At 37.0% G+C, this 25231-nt stretch overlaps 1 protein-coding gene across 2 annotated transcripts in view; it reads right to left on the bottom strand.

Moving 5' to 3' along the window:
* Positions 1–19211: 19211 nt before the first annotated feature.
* Positions 19212–25231, bottom strand: part of grm4 (glutamate receptor, metabotropic 4) — a 183895-nt gene continuing 177875 nt past the window's right edge. The window contains exons 11-12 of one of the 2 annotated variants that reach the window (XM_082189601.1): positions 22205–22237; positions 19212–20543 (exon numbers count right to left, since the gene is read on the bottom strand). In XM_082189601.1, coding sequence (XP_082045727.1) covers positions 22218–22237 — 20 coding nt within the window. In that variant the 3' untranslated portion in view covers positions 19212–20543; positions 22205–22217. The remainder of the gene's footprint in view (positions 20544–22204; positions 22238–25231) is intronic. The other variant, XM_082189600.1, reaches the window with a different exon arrangement.

Genomic DNA, 25231 nt, shown 5'->3' with positions numbered 1-25231 from the left:
GGCCACTGTCCTGCACAGTTTAGCTCCAACCCTGATCAAACACACCTAGCTGTGAGTTTCTAGTGATCCTGAAGACATTGATTAGCTTGCTCAGATGTGTTTGATCAGGGTTGGAGCTAAACTGTGCAGGACAGTGGCCCTCCAGGACCGAGTTTGAGAAACCCTGTGATAAGCGTTCATTGTTACAGTTGTAAACACGATGGTATTCTTCTTCAATGAGAGGTTTGGCGTTAAAGCGGCTTTGTTTCCAGGTGGAACGTTAAAGAACTCGACACACACTTCTCCCCGGAAATCCTGGAGAATTCAACCAATCAGATGACGACTGATTGAAACTCCAGCAGTGTTTCCCATTTTGTGCGCCATATGCATCAGACGTTCAGCCGACGGTCCGTGGGTGTTTCCCTAGCCATGACTGCGTCCATACTCTCTTCTTTCGCTTTCTCCCTGATTTTTTTAGCGCATATAAAAAACACAATTGGCAAAGTGTGATTCATCTTGCTCTATTTGTTTACCAGCGCATGCTGATGAAGTTTTGTCCTTCTATACTAACACTACGACTGAATGGTGCCATCACCGTACAGTCTACATACATGTCGTACCCAAGTTTATTAGATCCATGTCGTACACTGTAATTTGTAATGATCTTATAGGATTGCCGAAATCGCACAGTCTGTAGCAGGCATAAAACACACACTCATTGCGACCCATTTGACAGATGCATAATTTTATGGTAAGTTAAAACAGCCTGAACCAGTGACGGACAATTACAATACAGTGAAATAATCTAACTATTACTATTACCAATTATCTAGCCCTCAAAACATTAATAAAAACTAATCATAACTTGAACCTAGAACTGCCGTCTTAGGCCACATCCACACGAAGCCAGAGCTTTCCCTATCCGATATTTTTTTTCCCCGTTCCAAAAAAAAATTCCGTAAACACGGCGTCGTCTCAAGAAATATCTGCGTACACACGAAACCACTGAAACCGACTCAAAACGATGTAGTATACATGCCAGACCAGTATGTGACGCTGTAATTCTGCCACAGACATACACTAAAAACGGAGAAGAAGACTTAAAGCATGCGCAATTGCTATGGCTGTATACAACAATAATATTAGGCACAGTAGCTTATTTTTTTCTTTTCTTTTTTCTTTTTTAAACAAGAACTTTGTTGAACAATATGAAAAACCATAAATGTAGTTGCTGTGACTTAACGGTGTCTGACTAGTTGACACTTGGTGTGATGACATCATCGTTTCACAAAATGTACGGATTGGCCGTACACACGAAAACGCAAGGGGCGGCGTTTTCAGATTTATCCACCTTGGGACCCGGTTTAAAAAAATAGCGGTTTCAGTCTCCGAAAACGCCGGATCCGTGTGGACGAAACACCAATACGATAAAAAATGTATACGTATACAGCGAAACGCGTCTCCGTGTGGACAGGCCCTTAGTTCTTCTCACATTTGACAAAGTTCAAGTGTCAAATGTGCCAATCAAAATGTGATTGTGTAACAGATTGTCTGTTTATAGCCTAGTATTAATGCTAGAAAGCCAATGCTTTGCACTTGGCAATTAAATTATTTTGTTCATGGAAGCACTATTACTCTATGCAACAATTTGCACCATATTATGTTAAACATGTAATGAACATAATATTTGCACCTTCAGTGATGCTTTGCATTTGGTTTACAAGTTTCCATTTATACAGTATATGATGATCTCTAACGAGTGAACACAGCTGGTGGCCCTGGTAGTAAATGAACAATGCTCAGAGAATTACAGCATTGCCCTACACACTGAATGCCATGTTGCACGACTATAATATTCTGCATTGTTGTCACTGTTGTATGTATTCTCTTCTGAAGTTCAAAAGGAAGTAATAAACTGAATGCTGCAAGAAGTCAACTATGATTTGTAATTAATATATACATCCGTTATAGACGATCTAACAGAATATGTAGATTTTTGCATTAAATTACTTATGCTTGTTAGCATTGAGAATATATATTTAAAGACATTTTTGTTATACTTTTTATGTCAAACTGTATTGTTTTAATATATTATGGAAATAAAAGAGATGTGATTTTTTTGCATGAATTAATAAAAAACAGTGGACAACATAATATGCAACTTGTAATTGTCTTGATCCGGCATTATTCTCTATCTTGAACCGCCTCACTTGTTAATTAATTAAAACATCGTTAGGAAATGAAAAAGTCAATTATTTTTTTCCAGGGTGTTAATTTGTGGTGCATGTGCAAATGAGGATGGAAGTGGAAAAAGTCGGATTTCAAGGTGTTAAGCAATCTGCAAATAAAGTGATTAGCCATGGACATTTTTATCTGGATTAAATAACAAAGACGAGTCATTACAAGAAATGTATTTCAATGCAGACAAATATTTGTGAACTAGGAAGATAGTGGTTATATGAGACAAGATTTATCACTTTTGATCAGTCCAACATACACTGTATAAGTCAACCACCGATGCATGTCTGAATCTTGTGTCATGTTCTGAAGGGCTCATTTGTTTGCATGTCTCCTTTCTAGACCTAATACATATAATAATAATAATACAAAACACTTCACAATAAGGTTCATTAGTTAACATTAGTTAACTACATTAGTTAGCATGAACTAACAATGAACTGCTCGTATACCACATTTATTCATCTTTGTTAATGTTAATTTCAACATTTACTTTATTAAGATCTTGTTAACATTATTAATGCACTGTGAACTAACATGAACAAACAATGAACAGCAGTATTTTTATTATATAATGTTAATAAATACAGATTTATTGTGTATTTATAAAATACAAATGTATTTTATACATTTGTATTTTAAATGTATTTCTCATTGCTAGTTAATGTTAGTTAATACATTAACTAATGTTAACTAATGAACGTTATTGTAAAGTACTACCAATAATATTATTAACACACGAAGTAAAGTAAATTATTTAATTTAAATGATATTATGGTAAAGAAATATTACAATGTCAAAAGAAAAGTCAATGCTTTAGCAAGAGAGAAAGGTCAGGCATATACTGAGACCAGATTTGATTTGATGGTGGTGATCTGAGAACCCCGTTTTACTCAACTGCGAATCCAACGTGGATTTTATTTAGCCTCCTCCATCACATGCTCTCACTCATCAACACTTTTCCCAATTTGACAGCCTGTCAGCACTTCAGTCATTTCCCTTATTTGTTTGTGTTTGATCATCCACACCCCCTCTTGTTCTATAAAAATAGATTTATTTGCACCATCATCTGGACTGTAACAGCGATATGGCATGTTTTTTTCTCACTAGCTATATGGAACTGATTTTGAAATATAATTGAGTCTTCATAACTGAAGTTACGAGCAAATTTAAACAAAATGATGCAGCACTCTTGATGCTTTCTGATGTTTTATTTTTGCTCCAATGGCCCAGAAAATCAAAATTTTGTGGCGAACAACTATACATAAACCTTTATTTTACAGCTAATGTTTGCACGGTTCATGCCTCCCAGGAGGCAATTGGTTTTCTAGTTAGTCGTTGTAGAGAGTCTCGATGAGTTGTAAGCAACTGTTAGTGTGACATCACTCTCAAACCCTTCAAGTGGCAAAAGTCACCAAATGAAGCCCTAACACGGAACCCCTGATTTACAGCACCTTCAAGGCAGCCATTCCAGCACAGCTTGCACAGAACACAACTCCAGACAACATGTAAATCAGCAGTTATTTTTAGGGAAGACTGGCTGTGGAGAGGTTACTGGAAGGTGGGAAAAGTTTGTCACTTACACATTGTGTCAAGGTAATCCAGATCTATTGACACCCCATGATGTTCTCATCATATAATTGTAGCCCGTTTATGGAAATTGATATATAAAAACACTTTAAACATTGCAATAACAGTGCAATTATAATAAATCATGTTTATCCTAGAATGCTGATTTTGTACCTCAAAATCATTTTGATGTTGCTCTAGTTCCAGGTTGAAGTTGGCAGTTCAGCAAGGGCCAGCAGGGGTCAAATCGAGCCGAAACGATCCGGAACAGCATTCTGGCGCCTTTGATGAGAAATTATATTTTTGGTTGTTTGTTTGTGTAATCTAATCCATCCATGTATGCTCCAGGCCAGTTTTTGAATGACCCAGTATACAATTTCTGTTCCCATTTATCGAGTGTACAACGTTTTGGTCTATTAACCCATTTAATCCCAAATTTTTCCCAGAGATGAAATTTATGAGTTTGTGTGGTATTTGCAAGTATATTAAACAATCAATGTCAATAATGTAAAAAAATATTTGAAAAGTCCATGAAAATAAGAGTTTTATCTCTGGTCACAATTGTGACCGGCGGTAGAACACAGGGAGTCTAAGTCTATGGGGTATATAATAAATTAAAAATCTCCAGAAATTAGTTTGAAGACAGAATTCAATTGTTGAAGTGATTTATTCGATTAACAAATAGTAAAACATTGTCTGGCCCAGTTTAAAAAATGACAAAATAGCAATCCTATGCAGCAACATGGCACAAATATTTTAATTAAATTATGATGAAATAATAAATTATAGGAAATTGCTTAGAATGCAATCATTATAAATGATGCAAAATACTTAAATTACAAAATGAAAAGAAAAAAACGTACAGAAATAAAATAAATAAATTAAAATAAACAAATTAAAATAAACAAATGATTAAAAATTAGCCTATGGTAGGAAACATGTAACAATGCCAAGGAAAATGTAACAATTCATGAATAACAGGAAAGCATCACAAAAATTATCAATCAACAGTCACAACTGTGTGCTGGTGTGGAACTCATTATATATCACCTTCCTAAAGAAATAACAGTGGAATTATATATTATTTTTTTAAATCACAACTGTGTCCTGCCTACCTGTGTTTATCAGCCAGTGGGCAACACCATCAAACCTGGGTATATCAGTCACAGCAGCTGACATTGAGGATGGCCTCCCTTGTCCTTTTGGTGCAGTACCAAATATTTTCAGGAGACTTTGGGCAACTACTTGCTGAAATCCAAGGAGATCATAGTCACAATTCATGACATCTCTGTGGAACAGCCAACTGTTGATCACAGCACTGTGTAGAGTCCAGGCATGTCATGCTTGAAGTTGCATCCACCTGGAACACCAGCTTGTTCAGCCAAACCCATCACTACACTGGGCCCATGACCTAACCCAGTCTCTGGAAGACAGAGCATATCCAGCTCCAGCAGCCATATCACCCTGTAGTCCAAGAGTGGTCTCCCACTGAAGCTAAGGGCTGAGGCTGGTTAGTACCTGGATGGGAGGCCTCCTGAGAAAACCAGGAGTTGGTGCTGGAGGAGGTGTTAGTGAGGCCAGCAGGGGGCGCTCACCCTGTGGTCTGTGTCGGTCCTAACACCCCAGTGTAGTGATCGGGGACACTACTGGCAAAGAGGACCGTCCTTCGGGTGAGAATAACGGTGCTCAGAGAGTCACTCTGGGGTCATTAAAAATCCCAGAATGTCCTTCGAAAAACAGTAGGGGTTTAACCACGGCATCTTGGCCAAATTTGCCCCTAGGCCTCTGTCCATCATGGCCTTCTAATCATCCCCATATACTGACTGGCTTCATCACTGTCTCCTCTCCACCAGTAAGCTGGTGTGTGGTGGGCGTTCTGGTCCAATATGGCTGCCGTCGCATCATCCAAGTGGATGCTGCACATTGGTGGTGGTTGAGGAGATTCCCCCTTCCATATGTGAAGCGCTTAAAGTACCCAAGCACTTTATAAATGTAACAAATTATTAATTATTATTATTATTATTAAGTAAATCCAAAACTTGACTTAAAGTCAGTCTGAAAGAGAGTTCATAAAAATAACACAGAATTACATATGGGGAACATAGACTCCCTGTGTTCTACCACCGGTCACTATTGTAACCGTCTTCATTTATCTGCAGTTTCACAACAGAATAAAGCATGTATTAATTTAATTTCAATGTGTATGTATAGGTAACCCTTTCATGATGATATGTGCAAAAAATGTATAAGCTATTCAAAAAGGAACTTAGTATTCTTACCTGTCCTTTCTGAGCTTTTATGTCATCCTTTCGTTAAGACGACAGTACCAAGAAATAAATGTGTGTGGTCACATAACCAAACAAACTAATCATGTTAGACCTGCCATAAACTCTTATAGACATCTTACATTTTCATTATATATGAATATGTACTTCATAATATGAGTTACTTTTTAATTTCACACTAAAATATGCAAAGAAAAATTGTGGTCACAATTGTGACCAGTGGGATTAAATGGGTTAAGTGCAGCATGCAGACGGGTATTTACAAAAAAACTTTAGCTATAGGCAAATATGCCTTTTTGTTGATGATTTTAATGTTGCCTCACCTCCAAAATTACACATTTAAACACAGTATACGAGTTTCCATCACCATTTCAGATATGACTGGACAACTTTTTGGAGTGAGCAAGAAACCCTTCCTATAAACAACATTAATGAGATGTGAGATGACTGAGAATTTTACATAAAATGTTTGTTCTAAGCCTTTTTGGGAAGAAATAACAGCATTCTAAATGTATGTTGTTGTGCAGAGGACAATCTAAAGTAGTTTTTTTAGGCTGATCACAGTGTTTGGGGAGAAAATAGCATATGTGCGTAATGAAATGTCAACTGCTTATCTGTGAATCTCAGCTCACGAGGATACATTTTTAGTTAATCAGTTGGAATTGCTGCATCTTGCAGTTATAAATATGTCATGTCGCGCATGCAAATAATAATTTCCAAATAAAATGATTCATCATGATAATCTGTAAATACCAATGCTGTCTTTTTCTGTCTGTAACAGTTTAACTGATGATCTTACAGCGTAACCAACTGATGATTTTGATAACAAACACAATACCATATATACCATCTTAGAGGGAATACATACAGTATTTCAGGCACCAATTAAAATCAAAACCTGAAATCTTATTTTGGTTTTTCAGACTGGATTAAATTCTTATTTGTTTAAACCGCTGCATGGAAATTTCCACAGGCTGCCCTTTTTTGCTGTATTGCAGAGAAACTTGTTTTTATGTTTTGTACTCATGCCTGTGCTAACTTCTCAGTGGTGTGTTTATGTTGGAAATCTAGTTCAAGAGTCTATTAACCAGCTCTCCCATGGCTAAATGATAACCAGTGCAGGGTATTAGACGGCTTCCAGCAGGTCAAGGCCTGATTCATTTTAAGTCACTGTGTGTGGGAAAATGAATTGCTTCCAAAAATCAATCACATGGCTACCACTGTTTTATATTCTTCCACATTCACATTTGACAGTGCCAGGTGCACTTGCAGTATTCTTAAAACAGAAAACTTGCATAAAACTGCAATAAATATTTGAAACCAGAGCAGCGAAATTAACACTAAGCTATACAAACATAAATTGTATATTGTTTCTATGTAATAAACATCTTGTTTTATATTTATCCATAATTTGTGTTTCATTTTGTTGTTACTTAAATATGTAAAAATACAAATATATGCTTATATTTGCAATAAACGTAAGACATATTATTTGATTGTTATTGTTATTTCAATTTTGTCGCTATAATTAAACATTTGTGTGCGTACATATGTGCATATTTTGCAATAAATAAGATATATTGTCTATATCTTTATTTCTTCATTAATCATTTATTTATTCTTTATTTAGATTTCAACACCTTTAAATCAGTTGTTTTGTTTATCCATTGTACCTTTCCCTCATTGAAGCTTGAGGACACAGTCTTTGTCTTTTTGTCTAATTTTCAAATACATTTTTGCTTCAAATCAAAGTTTATAATGTTATGATTCAGTTTGTATCTGGTTGGTTTAGTTCGTGGCTTACAACTCTTTAATGAAGAATACACCTTATATATTGTTGCAGAAGCACCGACACTAATAAGGAAACAGCTTCTTTTGTTGCACGTCGAGTTAATAATCATTTGGTGGAATTATCTTTTAAGTCTGCTATTGTTGAGTACAATCAACTTGGATTTTTAAGTTATTTCAACTTAAATTACATTAAACTGACGAACAGACGAAGTATATAAGACATATGGGGCCCTATTTTAACGATCTGAAACGCAAGTGTCAAAGCGCAAAGCGCAAGTAACTTTGTGGGCGGGTCTCGGCGCTGTTGCTATTTTCCCGGCGGGATAAATGACTCTTGCGCCAGGCGCAAATCTAAAATGGGTTGGTCTGAAGTAGCTTCATTATTCATAGGTGTGGTTTGGGCGTAACGTGAAATAAACCAATCAGAGCGTCATCTCACATTCCCTTTAAGAGCAGAGGCGCTTTTTCCATAGCGCATTGCTATTGTAACGGCGGATTTGCCAGACGCGCGCCAGGAGCGGTTCACAGCCAAGGAGAGCAACGCTCTCGTCACGGCCGTAAAAGAGAGAAGTTACATTGAAATGGAGAAACCCACCCAAATTAACTTCGGTTAAACACGCGTATGATAATTTGGGTAAATGTGTAAGCTAGATGTATGCTTTTATAATAAATTATCTATCTATCTATCTATCTATCTATCTATCTATCTATCTATCTATCTATCTATCGTAATAATGTATGATTTGCAAAAATGAAAACTGCTGCTTCTGTGTAGATGAGAGAATCAAAGTGCGCGTTGTGCACACGCTACATTGATTATGGCCAAGCATGCGCCCTTAAAATAGCATATGAATAACATGCGCAACGCGCCACTGACTTTAAACTATTTTTTCCTGGTTAGTGGCGCAATTGTTTTCTAAACCTGCAAAATAGCATGAAGGAACGTTTGCGCCGGAACACGCCTCCTCTTTTCGCTGAACCGCCTCCGCGAGCGCAAGTGTATTTCCTAACTTACCGACGTGCTTCTGTGGAGGGAAAAGTCCGCTTTGCGCGGGTGCAAAATAGGAATGATACATGCGTCGGTGTACAAAGTCACTTGCGCTGGGTGCAAGATAGGGCCCAGGGTGTCATAAGTTATTGACTAAGTTCATTTTTTTAGTGTAGGGATAAATAAATATATTTTGAATGTTTATAATATTTGCCAGTTATGACCTTTTCTGTCATTACATTCATTCCCAATGGATGCAAGACTTTTTCACACTGGACTCATAAGACGCATGTATTCAGAGCAGAAGCTACACACACCCATTGTGCTCTCACACTGCCAGTGTTTCTAGCTGATCATGAAGTCCTACATTACGTTTTTGCAAATATATGAGTACATTTTACAGTTTGCATTCTGTAAAGCACATCTGAGTGACTAGCAGTGACCAAGGTGAGTGGAGCGTAGCTCTGAGTCAATTGTATAATCCGAACAAATATTACCCTGATCTTCACTTTGAAAGCTGACACCAGAACAATCCCAACCTTGAACTCTGCCCAAAAAGCCTGACACATTACTAAGAGGAATGGCATATCACGAGTACCATATAAACGACTGATCGCGTGTATTAGGTTTATATTAAGCCTGTAGTGCTGCAGTTGCCAGTCACTCCAAATCCACCTGGATGTACTATCAGAAGAGTCTTCATTAGAGAGAGAGAGAGAGGAGTGAGTGGGTGGCCTGAATGGTATTTTCTGTACATCATGTGATCTGTGAGGGGAGGTTGAGCCGTGTGGGGGAGGGGGTGGGGTGCTGAAAACCGAGACGTCTCTATTTACAGCTGCAGTCGATATATGCTTCAATTTCCCCCCTATCCAACAGCTAATCGGCGAGCTATTTGCCTCGCGCTCAATGTGTTTTTTCGTACATTCTCGTGTTACCCATTAGGCAAGGTGGTTTCCCCGTCTCCTCCTAATATTCAGTGTCCTTGTTTTTTTGTCCTGTCTCTTTCTCTCTCTAGGTGTAACACCAATAGCTGGTTGTCGACTGTGAATTCTTTAGGTCTTAAGCCAGAATCTTGCAAACACAGTGTCTTCTCTGTTGACTTGACCCTACAGCCACTGGTGCACTCGTGACGTCCAATTAATGGCACTAGATCCTGTTTTACAACGTGAATAAATACTTCTTAAAGGTGAAAGTTCACCGGGACTTGCCTTGGCTGCATGTCAGCGGTGAATCAACACAGTCTTGTGATAAAGCGGACAGCCTGGGAGTATTATAGGCCTGGAATTCTTCAAGCCTGGTGAGTCAAAGCTCCAATCTGCAAGGCTGTAAACCAGTGGACAACCTCGAGGGGCTTAATATTCAATTTTGATGTATGTGCTAGAATTACTAGACGACAAATAGACTATATGATGAATGTACTGTAAATACTGTACTGTAAGAAGATAAATATACTGTGCATAGTGCCAACAAAAAGACTCGCATAACAGTGGGATACATAAGCTGTTATGAAATAATTTAATCAATGTACAGTATTTTTATGTAACACTTTTTTAATAATATATTATCTATCTATCTATCTATCGATAGATATATCTATCTATCTATCTATCTATCTGAACTATATAAAATTATATATATATTAAAAAAAACTCATTATTGAAGCTTAACAGATGTGGTCATTATGAATTTTCATTGTATGGAAAACAGCTGAGATTATGACAGAAAATCTTTGAACGTAAAATCGCGAGCTATAGATACTCGTATTAATGTGTTAGTTGTTCACTAATACCTTTTTAATACCTTTTGCTTTCTAGTCCTTATGGCTTCTATTGACGTCTTACAGAACAAGTTAACTATTTTGTAATTAGAACTCATTTGATCTTTTGGAATTCAGTGTGAACATGATTCAGATTGATTCAGATCTTTTGACATTTTTCAAGTTGTGCCCAACTATAAGGCATCCATGGTCCGTGAAAACAAATGTTTTTAATTACACTAGTAATTTGGTCGCTTGCTGGTCTGTATCTTGCATTTCGCACATTACTCAGACATCTATTTCCATCTTTCAACTTGTGTAAATTAACACTGTCACAACACCAACATGGAGTAATTTGCAGTGTACAGCTCCCTAATCGAGATGTGATTACCGTTTATATCCCCTCGGGATTGGTGACAAGTGCACTGGTCAAAATTACACACTCTCAATCTGCTGACAAGTAAAAAGCAAGAAATTACACCAGATACTTGGGTGACAAGCTGGAGACTGGCTGTTAATCAGAGCAAGTGTGGTTCGCTGGTAATCAATCAAACAGCTGTGCAGTGTGTTTACCCAGAGGCACTGAGTGCACACTGGCACACTGGCCTCCCAGGGCTCTGACACAGCACTACACTCTGGATTCCCCACAGGGCAAAACATATTATATTGACAGTGCTTATTGCTTCATCAAACCCACCGCATTTGTCATTAGATGCAAAATATAATTACATCAGATATTACATCTAAGACATGTCTACTTGACATCTGTGTGCTGCAGACTCAAAAACATGGCTATTTGATTTTACACGTTTTTTTTAAAGGTAAGTGTTGCACATAATTGATGCGTATGTTATAGACAAATAATACGCACGCACGCACATTGTGTTTTCATGTTTTATGGGGACTTTCCATAGACATAATGATTTTTATACTGTACAAACTGTATTTTCTATCCCCTTTCACTAAACCTACCCATCACAGAAAACTTTCTGCATTTTTACATTTTCAAAAAAAAAAATTAAAAAAATCACTTAGTATGATTTATTAGGATTTCGGATATTGCCATCTTTGTGGGGACATTTTGTCCCCATATTGTGGTTTACCAGAACATACATGCACGCGTAGCCTGGGAAAACCCAGACAAACTTCCGACAAATTTAGATTTGCTCTGCAAGTAGTCTGGCAAAGAGCCCATTCAAGCCGATTTCTAATCCGTCCAAATCGAGGCACCAATCAGAAACGTTGAGGCGGGCTTTACACGATGACGATCGCTATGATTGGTTTTATGTCTATCCAATGCCCAGAGGCATTTGAGCGACGTCCGTTGGTGAAGCGCACCAACTTTTAAATGCATTATTATATTCAAATTGCAAACACATGAGGACAGTCTCCAAGAAAGACCCACTGGCAGATGAACGTGCTACTACATTTCTCTCCGAAACGGTAGGAAATTAAATTAGATTTAATAGAGGATTTTAACTGTGACAAGATGATTGACAGGGCAGTTTATGTGACAGGATGCACGCGACAGATCCGTCCGATAAAGATGACGAAGTATTATGTCCCAAAGCTTTCCTACTTTTTTGCTACACATTCAAAAGTAAATACCTTTTCTTCACAAAAAGAGTACATACTTTTATGGCGTAGTGTAACTTAGGCGAATTGGGACGCAGCATATGGCTTTACACGATGACGATCGCTCTGATTGGTTTTAGGTCTATCCAATTGCGCCCAGAGGCATTTGAGCGACGTCCGTTGGTGACGCCCCTTTGGAAATGAGTTATTAATGAAGCTTTGCCAGACCATAACTCAGTTACTACTGAGAATGGTCTGGTTTTAACCAGGCTAATGCACGCGGCACACACACAAACCATTCAAAGTTTTGGGATCAGTATATATTTTTTTTTTATGTGTTTAAAAGGAGTCGCTTCTGTTCACCAAGGCTGCATTTATTTGATCAGAAATAGTCAAATGGTCAGAATTTAAGTATTCATTTCTTTAAATACAAAATCTGGCCCCAAACTGACATGATGGTGACTTCAAATAAAACAATTTAATGCTAAACAAATCTGTAAACACAATTAAACCCCACATGAATTATGAATCCGGGCAAGACCCTAATAAGCCCCCATTTCTTGCCAATGGTCTATGTAATGACTAAAAGAGCTTATGGTCACACTCCACAAACACAAGGCCTCTGGTGAAACTTCTCAAAAAGCTAAATTCACTAAGGCCCAGTGCAGCAGCTCTCTTAAGCAGTTATGAGATGAGCCCATCAATTAGATCTGAAGGAATTAGTAAGTGTTCACTTCTGTGCACAGTTATTGTGTAGAGCGGCTGCAGGGGAATCCCCACTGGAGAAGCACAGCAAGTTTGGGTTAAATGACTTCCTCTGGAGCACAATAATAATAATAAAGCAGAACGTGATGTGACTAACACGTGAGACCACATCCACAGTTCAGCAGCTCTGGGATCTGCTCAGCTGCTACGCCTGATGTAGTTTAGTATGCATAACTGAGGGAATATTTTGAGTGAATTTATGCTTTTGGGAGGAAGGGACAATTCAGCAAATACACTTGACCTAATTCCTTATTTTAGGATCCTGTTGAATTCTCTCACTGTTCACTATTGTTTAAGTGACTGGTCTGCAAATTTCTGCAGATGTGTTAGAATTGAATGCCCTAAACTCTATTCGTAACACAAGTTATTTATCAGAAAGTCCAGGCTGCTCTTTTTCATTTAACAATGGAGGACAATGGTGACCAGTGGCTTTCAAGCTCCAACAGGGTAAAAAGTTTCATAAAGAGCTGATCTGAGGTCCTGAAGCTTTGCGTTCTGTCCACATATAACACAAAGGAAGATATTCTGAAGAATGTAGGAAACTATGAACAGTTCTGAGGCACCATTGACTTCCATAGTATTTATTTGTTTGTGTGTGTGTGTGTCAATGGTGCCCCAAAGCGGCCTGGGCTGCGTTTCCCGATAATGTTGTCTCTTAGCGCGTTATGAAGACTCTTAAGGTATAACTTAACTGAAGGTATACCATTTCTAGGCGTGTTCCCCGAACCATACCTTAGGAAGCTGCTTAAGATATACCTTCTTACATGTGACGTTACCGGGTGCTGTCCGTGGCGATGGTGCTGAATCTGCTGATATCGATGGCTCGAGAATCAATTATTCTCTCATGCAGGGGCTGTTTCACTGCATTATGTGAGAACGTGGTGTTCTTTATAAAAGAAGCACTTCAGAAATAGTTGAAATTGCATTTATTAGGACTCATGGGATATAATAAAAAATAATCCAAACTATAATAGCCTAGCCTACATATTTTTTAATTGTTTCATATATTGCTGCCATAATAACTATTTCACATTTTTACGTGCTTTCTTCTCTTTCTCATTTTTGTTCGCTGAGGTGGAGCTGTGATGAAATATTGTTATACTTTCCAGCATTTCAGTAATAAAAGTGTACATCTTACGTATGGTGCTCAGCAGTGATCAAAAAGGATTTAAACAGTGAATTTTGAATCTCAGATTCAATTAAATTAAATTACCACACGACCGGTTTGTCAAAAAACAGTAGGTTGGCTAATTTGGCCAGGGATTTTTACGTGGGTTTGGTGAGAAAAAACACTGACATTATGGATTCAGACGGCAATAAAATCACTGACTTACCCCTGTAAATGTTTAAAAATACCGGACGAGCCCATGAGAAACAATATTAGCGTCCGAATAGGACTTAACTGACAGTAGCCTATGCTTTCACAGGCCTTTGAAAGCGCTCCGCGGACGGCGCCGTCTTTTAAAACAACTATTCGCTGTATCGCTGCCATAGTTTGAGCAAACTCCCCACCACAATCATTCCCTTTAAATAGACTATTAAGCCTTTAATGGTTTGCCAGCTGATGTACCTTTGGATAATATAATTAAAAATCTAGCAACAATCAGTGTAATGACAATTCTATTCTTTGCATGAAAACACTTGAATTCGCCTAATTGAACACTGTCTGGGTGTATTAAAACTTCAGAATAATATTCGTTTAGACCTGAAACAGTGATAAGGTAAAGCTAAGAGTGGTCCAGACCAACCTTCCGAATGTATGACTTACAGAAGGTATACTTAACTAAGAACGTTTCGGGAAACGCATATTAACGATAAGTGCAGCTTAAGGTGTAACTTAAGAACAACGTAGCGTTAGGAAGGATTCGGGAAACGCAGCCCTGGTTACAAACTTTCTTCAAAATATCTTCCTTTGTGGTCAACAGAACAAAGAAATGTATAGGTTTGGAACAACTTGAGGGTGAGTAAACGATGACTGAATTTTCATTTTTGGGTGAACTATCCCTTTAATGTGAGGAACAGATCACAATTTGAGTTGTATAGCCCTATTCGGACGGGATTAACTTTACAAGGGGAGTAATGTAATTTTACCACAGGACGTCTGTAATAATAATGGCCAATTCACACGGGATAAGATATCTCAGTAAAACCAGCAGAAGTGGGAGGGGTAACTCGATTTGCGGATTACTTTGCTTCCTGGTATCACTTGCGCAAACACATATAACCTATATATCAAACAGTTATGTCCGGTCGAACGATGTATTAATTAACTTCAGATTGGATTGTGTTGGTAATAGGCACTTACCTAATGCTAAAAGATGTTTCGTGCCTCTAACAAGTGCTTTCGGTCTTCTTTCTTTCGGGACTAAAATCAAAGAGAAGCTCTGGTAATAATTACTTTACTCCACCTCTCCATGTCAAACTAGTCCCGTCCGAATAGGGCTATAATCTTCAAATCTGGCTTTAATACCTTGTTGATTGTTCAAATCTGGTTTCAGGAAGCTAGGTAGTACTTCAGACTATTGATATGAAGCCTTCATTTTTATTCTGGCCACGATAACCTACTTAGAGAAGAAAAAGATCGTCTAACATGTGACCAAAGTGGCAAACTTGGCTAAATCAATTGATTAAATAAACCTGATACCTAGTAAACACACAGAGATATGTGACACTCAGACATTGTATAAAGCAACCAATAAAAGAGGAGCTAAATGGCAATTATGTGTGCAATACAGAATCTATGAATTGCACACAAAATTGTCATTTAGGAAGCATGGTTGAGGAAACCATGAGGAAAGGTAGAGTTCAACCCGCAAAGGCTGCTGACAATCTTTTATTTTTTGACATTTTAATCATAAGACACAGTAAACTAAATAAAGAAAAAAAAAAAGAAAAAAAAAAAGCACACTCTCTTCAGGAGGAGTCTCTAAGGACCTGCACCAGCTGCCATTATGACAGATTGAAGCTCGGTGCAAATTGCTTGGCCCGACTATAACTTGACACCTCAGTAACAGTAAACAAAGCCGCTTTTCATCACAGCACATTCCCAACACATGTACGCTTGCAAACACACATTTACACAACCTAATCCGTTAGCCTTAAGTGTTTGTGAATCCCTCTTTAAGGCAGAAGGAAGGGTTAGCGCTGCGAAATTAGTCTGAGTCAGGGAATTTAAATACCTTAGTGTCTATTTTGCTTGAAAGCTCGGGTTGTTCTTACTATTTACGCAGCAGCGTGCCAGAATGTGATAGCCTAGGCTATATGAGACCACGGTGCACGTGCTAAACACACATCCACAAATTACCACTATGAGGTGCTGTTTGACTGAATTCAACCTGAGCTGAGCTGTTTGTTTCAATTTCTTTGTTTTGCTCCTATGTGTCCAAATGCATCTGAATGCAGCTGATTTGAAATGAAATCTGAGATGCAATGTGCATACTGAGCTAAAAGAATCATACATATCTCTAGTAATAGGCCTAACCCGAGTAAAGCGTTAGGCTAAGTGTGCTCAGTTTGTTTTGGAATAAAAAATGGCCAAAGAACATTTGTTAGTAGCTATATAAAAATAATATGTGCTGATTGTTTGAAATTAGTCTGCAAGCAAAACCGCCAAACATTGTAACTTACGTAACATCTGCAAGTATCAAATGTATGGTAGTATAAAAATAAAGATTGCATAAACAAATGTGCAGTGGGGTCCAAAATTCTGAGACCACATGCAAAACCTTCGACACCTGGAAGAATCTGAATGTTTCTGCTTTTGAAAGATTAATGAATAACAAATATTTAAGATTCTGCCCCCTGAAAATGCTGGGTCTAGAATCTAAGGAATCATTATCACATTATTAATAAATTATTACATGGCTCTGTGGAAGATTTGATTCTGATTGGTCAGTCGCAACATTCTGTGGTTGTATAAACTAAACTGTACAGTATATTTTGAGTCTTGTCCCTGGCAACCACTGTCCTACATTGTTTCATGTCTCGTATATAGCAGTCTTCTCACATATACAATTATTTTTAACATTTATATTTTTTGTTTCCATTTATTATCTTTATTTATTTGTTAAGTAGCCATGTAACGATCAGGATAATGTACAGTTGATACAGTTCAAGACTCCGTTCGCTTAATACCTCTCAGGTGATTTGACAGATGAAAGATCTTCTAATTTTGATCATTGATCTCTGGCTAATTTGTTTCTTCAAACGAATTTGCAGATTTGATTCAAATATCTGGATTATGTTTCCTGATATCACTTCATGTTCTTGTGTTCACTGGAAAGGGCATATATATCGTTTCACTCGTGATTGGCTGGCGTCAAGACAGCAATATTATTAAAAAGGTAAACAGCCAAAAGGGCAAAATGGCCTTAATTAATGATCTAATGAATAAAAGTTCTATTAGCTCTTATGTGCCAACAAACACGCAGCCATCTTTAGAATTTTGTGTTTGAAGTTGAACTTCCGTTTTTGCGGTTGCTCTGTCTAGATATTTCTTTGGCATCGCTGTCGAAGAGTAATAAGCCGGTGAAGTGGATTTACTTATTTTAGAATTAACGAAAGTTATCATGGGCATTGTAATGTTTGAAACGGATGTCATATCAAACATCAGTAGTAATTCATTTCCTTTTACACTTGAAGAATATTAAGCTCATTAAAGGGATGGTTCACCCAAAAATGAAAGTTCTGCCATTAATTACTCATCCTCATGTCGTTGCAAACTCATAAGACTTTCGTTCATCTTCAGAACACAAGTGAAGATCTTTTTGATGAAATCTGAGAGCTTTCTGTTCCTCCATTGACAGCTACGCAACTACCATTTTGATGCTTCATAAAGAGATCGTAAAACTAATCCATATGAATTGAGAGGTTTAGTCCAGCTTAGAGACTTGATCACTTTATATGATGAACAGATTGAATTTAGGCTTTTATTCACATATAAACATTCAAAGTTCATTAAGTTCATAAGCGAACTTAAATAGAAGCTCAACAGAACATGCTTGGGGTGCGAAAACAATTAATTATCTGTTTCTCCTGCACTGCATTAAACCACCAATAGCTGTCATCTTTCAAATGAATCCACGGTTCATACTAACTGTAAGCAGCCTAATATGTGTAAGCCTCTGATAAAATCATAACATCATTATTCTCTCACGAATAAATCTCTCAATAAAAAAAATTGCCAATTTTTTTGGTTATAGTCTATTTATTATATGGTCTATTTTTTTTTAAATACATTTTTAAATAAAATAATATTATATTTCTTATAAATAAATGGTAATGCATGTTTCACTCATCTACAACCCTTGTTAACAACCCTCTTCAGCTTACATACTACAACGTCTCCCCCCCACCCCATACACCCCCATACACACACACTCTCAGTATTGATCTCAGAGTACATGACCTCCTTTGCACAGCATCCTGATCCACCCTTCACTCTACGCTCTTTCCATCAATTTCTAAGCACTGTCAGAGAGATTGAGCAGCATTCCAATCAAGCCCCTGTTTTATGTCCTGTATTCGAGACAGACCTAAATAAGCCTAACATCGGCTATAATTTATGTCTGCTAGCGATGCCGTTATACATCACTGGCGCTTTTCTTTATAGCACCTGTCTTCTACTCTGTTGCCGCTGATGGCAGATACATCTCACACTTAATAATGGGGCCTTCAGAAATGCACATTATGATAGACGGCTGCCTGTTGTAAAAGCAATATATTTCAGAAAAAACTACATTTCTTTTAATTTCCACTGTGCCTCTGTGCCAGGTTGTCTCTGAATCTTCAGGACTAAGTGCCTTCTTGAAGGAGATTTTAAATGCACTAAAGATAATATTTTTTATTTAGTTATGAGAATAACCCTTTTGTGTTTTTGACCAATAATACATATACAAAGAAATGCAATAGAGTATTAGCCCATGACGAGGAAATGCAACTCTCAAAAAAAATTTAAGCTTATAATGCATGTTTCAGTTTAGGGTTTGTCTATTATTACTAAGCTTGTATAACTATTATTGTTTGTCGTATTATTATTATTCTTGTCACAAAAGCTTGTGCTACATAACTGAATCATCACACAATTTGGGTTTATAGAAGAGAGCTGCGCTATTACTTTTCGAAGCAATCCAACATTTGGGTTTTGCCTGACAGAAGAACAATGAGTGAAAAAGATCTAGCAATGAGCCCAAGCCATATGTGACATAAACATTTGACATCGCAAACAATGCAGAGATGATTTTTTTTGGGCAGAAAACAATGCGTTTTGAAAAATTTCTTTATTAGAAATTATTTATGTATCAAAATTAACATGCTTCACATACCTCATATGTCTTATTTTACAAATACTTTAATTCAGGCACTGTTTCTGACGATTTTTTCTCTTTTAGGATGAAAAGCAAACATTAGCAATCGGGAACACACATTAAGTTGCCATTTATCACGGTCAACATAGACATTTTATTCTGCAGCACAAACAGTGCAAAAACAAAGAGGAGAAATCATAAGAACTGAATCTTGAATTCACAAACATCTAAAGAGACAAATCAGCTTGTCTCTATCACCTGACATTTCCAGATACGAATACTGAATCCTGTCATCTACTCTCTCCGAGCTTCTCAGAACCATTCCTTTACTTGAAGGTGTAGTTTTACTTGAAGGTGATGCTTTTAATTTCTTTAAAAGTCTTCGGTAGCTGCATTCTTATGAAGGTAACTTACGCGCGCCCTCCTGGTCCAGTGGATGTTGGTTCTAATATCTCGAGCGTTCCTTTCCAAGCCGGCGTCACGCCATTTCTAAATTGTGATTTTTCGATTTCGCACAGGTGACTGTGACAGCTATAGCACATTTTGACAACAGGGCAGATTTGAGTTCCTCAAAGGTGTGTACTTATGCACAAGCAAACATTACTCCAAAGAGCACTTCGTACATCTTCAACAGTTTCACAAGGCCCATGGTGAGGTAACAATACAGCAACATACTTCAACAGCATTCCAGAAGGTTCTTTTTTTTGTTGAAAAAACGAAAAAGAAAGAAAGAAAGAGAAAAACAACACAGCACAGGATGTCAAAACCAGCATGCTCAACATCTGTAAACAATGGTCACTGCCTTTGCTGTTGTCATCACCAAGGAGAAAACAAGAAGAAAAAGCTCCAAATGTTTTTTTTTTTTAAATACTTTTTTTTTCTTTTTCTTTTTTTAGCCACCACATAGTGTTAGCGTCAATGAAACAGCAGACACTGACATGTTGTCCTTAATTAGTGTGTATCACTTTAACAATGACATCTGGAATAGATAGAGCAAGCTGTAATGGAATAGTCTGGGTGACAGACCGTCATTCCAACATCAACGTCTCAACAGTCACGGCCTCCCCAGATGCTCCCTGTGTGACTTCACATAAGCTTCATTAATGGAAACATGTCTGTGGAGGTCCCCCAACCATCCGCTGTTTCACTTCCATACGTGACATAACGTGAGAGTGATTTATCTTGAGATGCTGTCTTCCAGGGGTCACTTCTGGGATTCGGTAGTGGCCTTTTATCACTTGGCTAGATTGCATGGTTGCTGTAGCTGATGTACGTTTGTTTAGGGCTGAGTCCTGCAAGGGAAGAGAGAGTGTTACAAAAATAGATCATTTGAGTCTCAGAAGCACTTAAGCATGAACGCAGCTGCTTTATTAGAATTTCACAACCTGAAGTGTGTGGGGGGTAATTCGATAACACTTCGATTGTCCACATTCTACTATACTGTATTTGCAACTACATGCCAACTACCAGTCAGAGTATTAGTAGACTGTCTGCTTAAAGGTTCACCCAAAAATAAAAAATTTGTCATAACTTACTCACCCTCAAGTTGTTCCAAGTTTCTTTCTTTTGTTGAACACAAAATATTATATTTTAAAGAATGTTGGTACTCAAACAGTTGACGGTAGCCATTGGCTCAATAGTAGGGGGAAAAAAACACTATGCAGGTCATACCATCAACTGTTCTTTAAAATATAATTTTGTTCAGCAGAAGAAAGAAACTCATACAGGTTTGCAAGTACATGTCAACTTATTCTACTAACCCTAACCTAACAGTCTTACTCTAATGAAAGTGAGTTGACATGTAGTTGCAACTGAATAACAGTTGGTTGACATGTAGTAATTTGGTAGGATACGCACTAGCGAAAACCTTTATCAAAGCGATATGACACAGTTTTAATTTCTTGTCAGGCCAGGTTGCAATGTGAAGACTCCTTCTTTGATACTGCTATTAACTTGCCAGAAGTCAAGTAGCGTGTCTCTTTTGATATCAGACTCTGTCTTTCTTGAAATCAAAGTGCAAATTACTTGACTGAGACGGTTGTCACCTTTTGCAGAGGAGGGCCTTTTAACACCTTCTAAAAACATGCCAGTTACCAGCAAAAAGTGACAAGTCTGCTATTAAAGCATTCCATCAACAAAAACCCAATCAACAGCATAATCCTGTCATTCGGCATCCATCTTGCAATAGCTTTGTCGTACAAACAATCACAAAGGGTAGCACGAGTGACATTGCCTTCAGCTATTTATGTAATGACCTTGCCAAAGAAGGAGGGTCAATGGAAAATTCAAGCTCATTGCATCATTATATGGAGATCAAAAGGTTACCTCATGCAATCATGCAGGGCCGTTTGAATAAGGAAGGTGAAGTGACATTTGACCCAACACTATGGTGCGGTTCTCAGTCTGGACTGTCCCTCGGCGTATGGAGCACTGACCCATAAGTGCAGTCAGATAAATAGCTCCATTTCTGCTTAGAGGGAGGGGCGTTGACACAAAACGCAAACTTAAATGATTCTTGCTCTATATAAAATATCATTGGAGGTGCTTGATTTTATCTAGCATAGATTCATACTGCTCTATTTTTAATGCTTTCCCAATTTGTGTTTGTGTTTATGCAATCTAGGCCATGCACTGTTCTGAAAGTTTTCATACCTACTCTCTATTGGTTGAAAAATGCATAAAAACAAATTTGTTGCTATCTTTAGGTTTTTCCCCAGTATAGTGTTTCTCACCAACAAAGCTCTGTGTAAACAAGTGATTTGCAAAAACAATGCGGCATGCATGCTTTTTGTATTTAGCAATTCTAACAAATGTCAGCGTATTCTCAATGCATTGTCTATTATAAACTAATTGAAATGCACAGTTTAAGCATTAAAGCTAAATTGAACATAGTTGAGTTTAACAATTAGGTCCAACAATAAGCCAAGCAATAACCAATAATTAAATTCTTTACCTGTCTTCACTGTTTAGTTATCATCAACACATCCTGAAACACAGGTTGAGTGGTTACATATATTAGACAGGTTTCATTTAAAATGACTTTGCAGCATTCTATACATCTATAACATATGACTGAAAAATAATAATAAAAATTCAAACAATGGATGCTGCTTCTTGACTTGGTTTTGCAATGCACAATTCAAATGCAACACATTGCAGGTATTACATGTTTGTCAAATGGCCATGAAGAAAGAAAAAAAGCTTTTGAACCTTGTATACAGATGTTTCTGCAGTATGCAAGGTTTGATTTTTTTTCACAGTGCATCAATCAATGTTGGATCCAAATGATTATTTTCAGATGCATCCTATTTGAAATGCCCTTCAACCCCCTGAATGCTCTCTTTAAAAGAAGTTTAAGCTTGAGCGGTACATTATGTTCTTTTAAAGTGTTTACAACAATTTAAGCATTTTCTTTATCTTTTTCTTTATAGGTTGATTCATACTCAAGTACCTCAACCTCGAAGATGCACTTCATATTCACAACCTGAATAATGTTCCCTTTACTGTAGGGTTACATTTTTTATCCAGAAAATATGTGGTCTTTATTTTAATGATTCACAGGCAGAGCACAATTGTAAGATAATTGTGTCCTCATCAGGACAATTGTTTTCCATCTGGGTAAATTGGGATCGTCCACGATGCAGGGACAGGATACTTATGCAAAAAGCACATTTCAGCAAGTTTTCAAACACAACAGTGTTATAATAAAATCATTTTGAGTTCCAGTGTTTCAGAAACTCTTTGTGAGGTAGATTTCAATGTAGGATTTGCAAAGGTTGTGATTGTGAATACATTTGCAAGGCACAGTATCAAGCTACTGCAAATGCCAATCATTCTAAATAATTTAAAGATAAAACGCATATACCAGTATATTAGGCATAATGCAGTCGAATAAATTACACTTCAGTAGTTTTTTATATGCTACAAGCAAATGTATGCTTCACAAAATTATAATACAGCCTATAAGCTTACATAAAAAGTGCATCACTAGCATTGCCACTGGTCAGAAAAAGAGTCACTTTTTAGGGAAATCATCCTACAAATTGGCTTATTTATAGCTGTCTTTGCTTATTAAGCTGGGGTAGGAGAAAGCAACATAAAAAAACAAGTGAAAGTGACTTAAAAACATATTTTCACTAACATAATTTTCTCACAAATACAAACTTTTGCATACATGCTGCACACGTTATAGCAGAGTTTGTGTTGATTATAGTGTAATCAGACTTTAGCCAGAAAATTAATTATTTAATTAACATTTAATTAACAGAAATAAGCAAAAATGTCTGGGCATATCAAAACACCTCCAGAGCCCAGAGGGTTAAATACTGTTTATGCACCAAGAATAATAGCATATAGCAATAAATAGCATCTTGTTTACAATGTGCAGTGTAAGTGCAAATAATAATAGATGTGAATCATACAGAGAGTAAATAAAATGTTATATGTTATTTGTACTAAACGTAAAATATCAGAGCAATGGTGGGTGGAGCTAGTGAAAATATGGTCTTTGGCTATTTGCAGTCAATGAACTGTAAATAAACATTGCTTCAGAAAGCAGTAAATGGTAAAATAATGTGCGCTACAAGCCAGTGTGTTTATGATTATGATCAATTTAAATAATACAATAACAAATAACTGTTTGCAATATCAAGCAGCATAACTGATGCTGTACAGCTGGAAGAAGATGACCAGAAGCCTTGAAACATTCAAGTTAGAAATGGCCACACCAGCTCACATTAAAAAAATGGTGAATAGAAAAAAAAAAATACACTATTTGAATTAGGAGAAAATAAGCCCAATGGACATAGGACCTCTGGGATGCTAGCTAGATACTTTTAAAAACAGCTTTGAGAGTTATAATAACCACTGGGTGTTTATGACGGGTTGGGTATTACACAAAATAATCTGTGTTTATGTGTTCTGGAACGAAAAGTACAATATTGTGTATAAATGTGAACATTTGTATCTCAGAGATTAACAGTAATATCATTGCACGTGTGTTTAAATGATAATATTTGAGCTTTGGCTAAGCCCATAGATGGATAAATGAACAAGCATAATTTGGTGCTGAAAGAAGTTTATTTCAAAGTAACATTATGAACTCCTTTGTATGCATGAGCCCGTTCGGCTCTAGCTCTGTGATCATTACATGGACACAGCAACTCACACTAACACGCTCTTAAAAGGACAGTATGCATCCTATGATTTGAAGTTTTCTGTATTTTCTGTCTAGATCTAAAAATCTTGCAGTCTCATTTACAGCAAGCCAAAGTAATATACTAGAACAGGTCATGTAAAGCTTAACAGAATAAAACAGTCTACAATGTTAAGTCTCTCTCTGTATTGATAAACTCTATAGTGTGTGGCCACCTATTGCAAACACAGACGTATACGTTTCTGTGTTATAATTGAACCTGTTGGGGCCCATTTGGCCTCAAGGCCCATTGAACTTGGATATGCAGAGGTGCTTTTTCTCTGACTCAATATGCCCTGAAATTAAACGACCTTGCACAGAAATTGTCAGGAGGCATTAAAAATGTAATTGTCATTAAAAGGTAGCCTGAAGGAATATGCTGCATAAATTAATCCTAACTATTAAAAAAAAGAAAAGTAAACCAAAGCCTAACAAAAATGGAATGAGTTTTAGATATGTGTACATATCTAGAAACATCAAAGTATGCGGCATAATATTTTAACCACTTTGCTTTGTTTAACAACAGAAAAGATATTCCTGATATTAAATTGCAAAAGTCTGACTTTCTTTGTTTTTGGGTCCAGAATCGGGGAATCTGCAAATTATGTATCAAATTACTATATGTAATACACTGTAAAAATGAATACGCTATATCTAATCAATAAAATTGTGGCAACAGATTACAAGCAATATTATTAATTCAATTTAACAAATTAGAATTGAGTAATAATTAATCAAATTAATTCCTTAAAAGGTAACCATTTAAAATGAGTAAAATAAAATAAA

Source organism: Leuciscus leuciscus (assembly GCF_965113295.1).
Source record: "Leuciscus leuciscus genome assembly, chromosome: 14".
NCBI classification, from domain to species: domain Eukaryota; kingdom Metazoa; phylum Chordata; class Actinopteri; order Cypriniformes; family Leuciscidae; genus Leuciscus; species Leuciscus leuciscus.
This window is presented reverse-complemented; position numbering and strand designations above follow the sequence as displayed.